This window comes from Myxine glutinosa, chromosome 4 (assembly GCF_964187855.1).
Source record: "Myxine glutinosa chromosome 4, kmMyxGlut1.1, whole genome shotgun sequence".
NCBI classification, from domain to species: Eukaryota; Metazoa; Chordata; class Myxini; order Myxiniformes; family Myxinidae; genus Myxine; species Myxine glutinosa.
Genome location: NC_136264.1, coordinates 203,031,443 through 203,038,495, shown reverse-complemented (window position 1 = coordinate 203,038,495; position 7,053 = coordinate 203,031,443). Strand labels below are relative to the sequence as shown.

Below are 7,053 nucleotides of genomic sequence, written 5' to 3'. Positions count from 1 at the left end.
TCTAGCCTGGGTATGCACACTCAACTCTACGCTGTCTAGCCTGGGTATGCACACTCACCTCTATGCTGTCTAGCCTGGGTATGCACACTCCCCTCTATGCTGTCTAGCCTGGGTATGCACACTCACCTCTACGCTGTCTCGCCTGGGTATGCACACTCAATTTTACACTGTCTAGCCTGGGTATGCACACTCACCTCTATGCTGTCTAGCCTGGGTATCCACACTCACCTCTATGCTGTCTAGCCTGGGTATGCACACTCACCTCTATGCTGTCTAGCCTGGGTATGCACACTCACCTCTACGCTGTCTATCCTGGGTACACACACTCACCTCTACGCTGTCTAGCCTGGGTATGCACACTCACCTCTATGCTGTCTAGCCTGGGTATGCACACTCACTTTTACACTGTCTAGCCTGGGTAAGCACAGTCACCTCGATGCTGTCTAGCCTGGTTGTGCACACACCTCTATACTGTCTAGCCCATGTATGCACACTCACCTCTACACTGTCTATCCTGGGTTCGAATCCCGACCCAGGTATAAACTTCCATCCTGGTGTTGCGCAGACGGTGATTCATATATATATGCCGTTCCTGGGATGGACGTTAAGCCGGGTGTCCCACCTGCTGGAATTAGTTGGTGGACATTAAAGGTCCCACCCTGTCCTTTCTTGAAGAGTAGGCGAGTTATCGCGGGCCCCTAGAACTAAGTACAAATTGCTGCCCTAACTATACTACTGGGAAGGCAGCGACAAAGCACCTGGTATAACTTTCCGATAAACCTCTTCGGCATCACCGACACTCCGTGGAGTGGTACCTGGTATCAAGTTTAATATGTAAATGGCGACAAAGCAAGAATCATTGAACCTCCATGGAGCAGGAAGGTTCTCATCGACTTGGGATTATGCTGAGGACGTGTCCTTGATCAATAACTATCGACAAGGACAATTATTAATATTATTACACAAAGTTGAATCGCAAGCCGGTGATGTTGCAGATGTTGCAGATGGACAAATTGGAACATGTTACCTATTTCCAGTTCATTGATCGGGTCTTGGTCGGCATCAAATTAAATCGATAAACTGGCTTCTTCTTCTTTAACGCACACAATTGTTCCCACGTTATTGTTTTGGCCGGTGAAGCTTGGCCCAAGTCTTTCACGAACACGCTGGCCAGGCCTGACGTTCATGACAGGGATTTGTAATTTGTTCAGGATGCCGGCGATAACTCGCCGACTCTTCGCGAAGGACAAGGTGGAATCTTTAACGTCCACCAACCGATACCGGCAGAGAGGACACCCAGCTTAATGTCTGTGCCTGCGAAGCACCAAGAAGGCGGTTTACAGTTCGGGTAGGTTCGATCCCAGGTTAGATAGCTCGGAGGTCGAGTGTGCGCACCTGGAGGGCTTGGGCCATCCTGCAGGTCACGTGGGGGTAGTAAAAGTTAATTAACGAACGAGTTTAACACAGAAGTCCAAAAGTTCTCTGCATGGACTCTGCCCCGTTGTCATGGAAGTTGTGACGCGTTGTGCGAGGGTCTCGTGGTCGGGGAGACACCATTTGGAGGTCGAGCCTGGGTACCGTGAATGGTCATGGTCTCATGGAGCTCAAACGTCCCGGAAAGGTGGTGCTGTGCACCTGAGATGTGGTTCGAGTTCTGCTTGTGGCTTTGATTAATTGTCGTTATACAATTATTATGACGTGGTTATTTAATTATCATGACGTGGTTATATAATTATTATGACGTGGTTATTTAATTATCATGACGTGGTTATACAATTATTATGACGTGGTTATTTAATTATCATGACGTGGTTATATAATTATTATGACGTGGTTATGTAATTATTATACGTGGTTATTTAATTATCATGACGTGGCTATATAATTATTATGACATGGTTATTTAATTCTTATGACGTGGCTGTATAATTATTATGACGTGGTTATATAATTATCATGACGTGGTTATGTAATTATTATACGTGGTTATTTAATTATCATGACGTGGCTATATAATTATTATGACGTGGTTATTTAATTATTATACGTGGTTATTTAATTATCATGATGTGGCTATATAATTATTATGACGTGGTTATTTAATTATCATGACGTGGTTATATAATTATTATGACGTGGTTATTTAATTATCATGACGTGGTTATATAATTATTATGACGTGGTTATTTAATTATTATGACGTGGTTATATAATTATTATGACGTGGTTATTTAATTCTCATGATGTGGCTATATAATTAGCATGACGTGGCTATATAATTATTATGACGTGGTTATATAATTATTATGACGTGGTTATTTAATTATTATGACGTGGTTATTTAATTATTATGACGTGGTTATTTAATTATCATGACGTGGCTATATAATTAGCATGACGTGGCTATATAATTATTATGACGTGGTTATATAATTATTATGACGTGGTTATATAATTATTATAACGTGGTTATTTAATTATTATGACGTGGTTATTTAATTATCATGACGTGGCTATATAATTATTATGACATGGTTATATAATTATTATGACGTGGCTATATAATTATTATGACGTGGCTATATAATTATTATGACGTGGTTATATAATTATTATGACGTGGTTATTTAATTATTATGACGTGGTTATATGAATTATTATGACATGGTTATATCATTATTATGACGTGGTTATATAATTATTATGTCGTGGTTATATAATTATTATGACGTGGTTATTTAATTATCATGACGTGGCTATATAATTATTATAAAAGTTATTTAATTATTATGACGTAGTTATTTAATTATTATGACGTGGTTATTTAATTATTATGACGTGGCTATATAATTATTATGACGTGGTTATATAATTATCATGACGTGGCTATATAATTATTATGACGTGGTTACATAATTATTATGACTTGGTTATTTAATTATTATGACGTGGTTATATAATTATCATGACGTGGCTATATAATTATTATGACGTGGTTACATAATTATTATGACGTGGTTATTTAATTATTATGACGTGGTTATATAATTATCATGACGTGGCTATATAATTATTATGACGTGGTTATATAATTATCATGACGTGGTTATATAATTATTATGACGCGGCTATATAATTATTATGACGTGGTTATATAATTATCATGACGTGGCTATATAATTATTATGACGTGGTTATATGAATTATTATGACGTGGCTATATAATTATTATGACGTGGTTATATAATTATTATGACGTGGTTATATAATTATTATGACGTGGTTATATAATTATTATGACGTGGTTATATAATTATTATGACGTGGTTATTTAATTATCATGACGTGGCTATATAATTATTATAAAAGTTATTTAATTATTATGACGTGGTTATTTAATTATTATGACGTGGTTATTTAATTATTATGACGTGGCTATATAATTATTATGACGTGGTTATATAATTATTATGACGTGGTTATTTAATTATTATGACGTGGTTATATAATTATTATGACGTGGTTATATAATTATTATGACGTGGTTATATAATTATTATGACGTAGTTATATAATTATTATGACGTGGTTATTTAATTATCATCACGTGGCTATATAATTATTATAAAAGTTATTTAACTATTATGACGTGGTTATTTAATTATTATGACGTGGTTATTTAATTATTATGACGTGGCTATATAATTATTATGACGTGGTTACATAATTATTATGACGTGGTTATTTAATTATTATGACGTGGTTATATAATTATCATGACGTGGCTATATAATTATTATGACGTGGTTACATAATTATTATGACGTGGTAATTTAATTATTATGACGTGGTTATATAATTATCATGACGTGGCTATATAATTATTATGACGTGGCTATATAATTATTATGACGTGGTTATATAATTATTATGACGTGGTTATATAATTATTATGACGTGGTTATTTAATTTAATTATTATGACGTGGTTATATAATTATCATGAGGTGGCTATATAATTATTATGACGTGGCTATATAATTATTATGACATGGTTATTTAATATGACGTGGTTACATAATCATTATGACATGGTTATTTAATTATTATGACGTGGTTATATAATTATCATGACGTGGCTATATAATTATTATGACGTGGTTACATAATTATTATGACGTGGTTATTTAATTATCATGACGTGGCTATATAATTATTATAAAAGTTATTTAATTATTATGACGTGGTTATTTAATTATTATGACGTGGTTATTTAATTATTATGACGTGGCTATATAATTGTTATGACGTGGTATATGACGTGGTTATTTAACGTGGTTATTGTGTGTGTATGACGTGGTTATTGTGTGTGTATCATGACATGGTTATATAATTATTATGACGTGGTTACATAATTATTATGACGTGGTTATATAATTATTATGAGGTGGTTATATAATTATCATGACGTGGCTATATAATTATTATGACGTGGTTACATAATTATTATGACGTGGTTATATAATTATCATGACGTGGCTATATAATTATTATGACGTGGTTACATAATTATTATGACGTGGTTATTTAATTATTATGACGTGGTTATATAATTATCATGACGTGGCTATATAATTATTATGACGTGGCTATATAATTATTATGACGTGGCTATATAATTATTATGACGTGGTTATATAATTATTATGACGTGGCTATATAATTATTATGTCGTGGTTATATAATTATCATGACGTGGCTATATAATTATTATGACGCGGTTACATAATTATTATGACGTGGTTATTTAATTATTATGACGTGGTTATATAATTATCATGACGTGGCTATATAATTATTATGACGTGGTTAGATAATTATTATGACGTGGTTATTTAATTATTATGATGTGGTTATTTAATTATTATGACTTAGCTATATAATTATTATGACGTGGTTATATAATTATCATGACGTGGCTATATAATTATTATGACGTGGTTACATAATTATTATGACGTGGTTATTTAATTATTATGACGTGGTTATATAATTATCATGACGTGGCTATATAATTATTATGACGTGGTTACATAATTATTATGACGTGGTTATTTAATTATTATGACGTGGTTATATAATTATTATGACGTGGTTATTTAATTATTATGACGTGGTTATATGAATTTCATTAATTGTGGGAAAAGTAAGCGAGAACACCGATCTGGAGAGAGACCAATTGTTGTTGTCTCATGTAAATTGTCCTCCATATGTTCAAGGTCAAATTGGACATTTTTATTTTCCATGTAAGATCGTGTAAGGACATCACCACCACCACCATGACTGGGAGGGGGTAGGGGGTCGTGAGATCGTGTGAGGACATCACCACCACCACCATGACTGGGTGGGGTAGGGGATCGTGAGATCGTGTGAGGACATCACCACCAACATGATTGGGAAGGGGATTTGGAGTAAGGGTTGGGCTTACAGGGTGTGACAGAACAGGAGGTGAAGCCGGTTTGGAATAAGAAGGGATTGCTTGGAGGTGAAAAAGGAATTGTCCCCAGACCCCTAGATCCCCCGGACCCCCTCATACCCCTAGATCCCCCAGACCCCTAGATCCCCCAGACCGCTAGACCTCCAGAGCCCTAGAATCTCCCCCCCCGCCCCCCAAGACCCCTATAAGCCCCTCCCTCCGACCCCTCGACACACCCCAAATCCCTAGACACCCCCCATATCCCTAAACCCACCTCCCCAGACCCCGAGACCCACAGACTCATAGACCCCCTAGACCCCGAGACCCTCCAGACCCATAGACATAGACCCGCCCCCCAGACCCCAGACCCAGCAGATTGTCTTGGCTCTTATTGATGGCCTTGGCCGAGATTTTGAGTGGTGGGAAGGGGAGCGGGTGTGGGGGGGGGGGGGGGGTTCTGGGGGTCTGATTGCATCCAGCTTGGGAACACAAACCTGGATCATAGTACATACACCAATAACCATGACACTTCCCGAGTTCCCGTGTCTGTCTCTCTCTGTCTTCATTCATGTCATGAATCGTTCTTTCTCTCTCTCTCTCTCACTCATCGTAATAAGCTGTTTGTTTACCCCGGTCTGTTTATTCGTTTCAGACCTGATCCTTCCTTTCCTCATCCTCATCCATCCCATGGATCATTCTCTTCCTGTGCTCGGAGAGATAAACTACCGGTACTTGATTGGAGGTAATTGTGAGTGAGTGCAGGGACACTGGAGTGCGACAAATGCAGTTCAGGGAGTACATTCCGAAGTGTGCGACGAGGAGATGCATCGTCGAGTTCACATCGTGAGTGATGGCTGCACAGAGAGAGAGAAAGTGAAGGAAAGAGTGAGGTGAATGAAGATAAAAGGAATGAGTAAACAGTAATCCGCTGCAGTGAACTGAGTGCTAAGTTCGAGCGTGCAGACGTGTGTGTGTGAAAATGGCAGATTTCCTGCATTTTTTACCACATGATTCTCCACAGACGTCTCGGTAGCCATTTCCGTCTCCTCCTCTTCCTCCTCCTCCTCCTCCCCATTCATCCCCCCTCGCTGTTCATTTTGTGGGTCATAAGTTACCTCAGGAACTTGGGGAGAGAAACGTCCTCAGCTGGTGGGGTCATGGTGGAACACGCCCGAGGTCTTGGGGAAATAAAGAATTCACAACAACAAAACGACCCTGTGACGACCAGGGAGGGAGAGATGTGGACGAGGATTTTTGGGGATAAAAGAGAAGGTTGAGTGGAGGGAAGGAGAGGGGAGTGTTGTGCGATTTGTGCACCGAGGGGTAAAAAGGGGTAAAGGGAGGAGAGAGAACTGAGAAAGGGAGTTGTGAGCAGCTTTCCATCTCGCTCTTCTTCCTCCTCTCTCCTTGTCCCTCTCCTTCTTCCCATTCTCTCTCTTCCTCTCCTTCCTCCCACTAACCGTCTACTTTTTGTCCCGGTCCTAGTCTGTCCTCGTCCCTCCCCCGGGATGTGATTGGGACGGAGAGCGAACGGGCGGAGCGAGTGTGACCCGAGAGGGTTCGTTTTGCGCACTTTTG

At 38.3% G+C, this 7,053-nt stretch overlaps 1 protein-coding gene across 7 annotated transcripts in view; it reads left to right on the top strand.

Annotated features, from left to right (window-relative positions):
* Window positions 1–1,522: 1,522 nt before the first annotated feature.
* Window positions 1,523–7,053, top strand: part of LOC137425647 (FERM domain-containing protein 4A) — a 68,350-nt gene continuing 62,819 nt past the window's right edge. The window contains exons 1-2 of one of the 7 annotated variants that reach the window (XM_078776919.1): window positions 1,523–1,621; window positions 6,238–6,365. Coding sequence is in view for 2 of the 7 variants with exons in the window: in XM_068114274.2 (XP_067970375.2) it covers window positions 1,598–1,621; window positions 6,238–6,318 (105 nt within the window). In the remaining 5 variants the exon portion in view is untranslated. Of the gene's footprint in view, window positions 1,622–6,237; window positions 6,366–6,924 lie in introns of those variants that run through there. The other 6 variants (XM_068114274.2, XM_068114275.2, XM_078776917.1 and 3 more) reach the window with 6 other exon arrangements.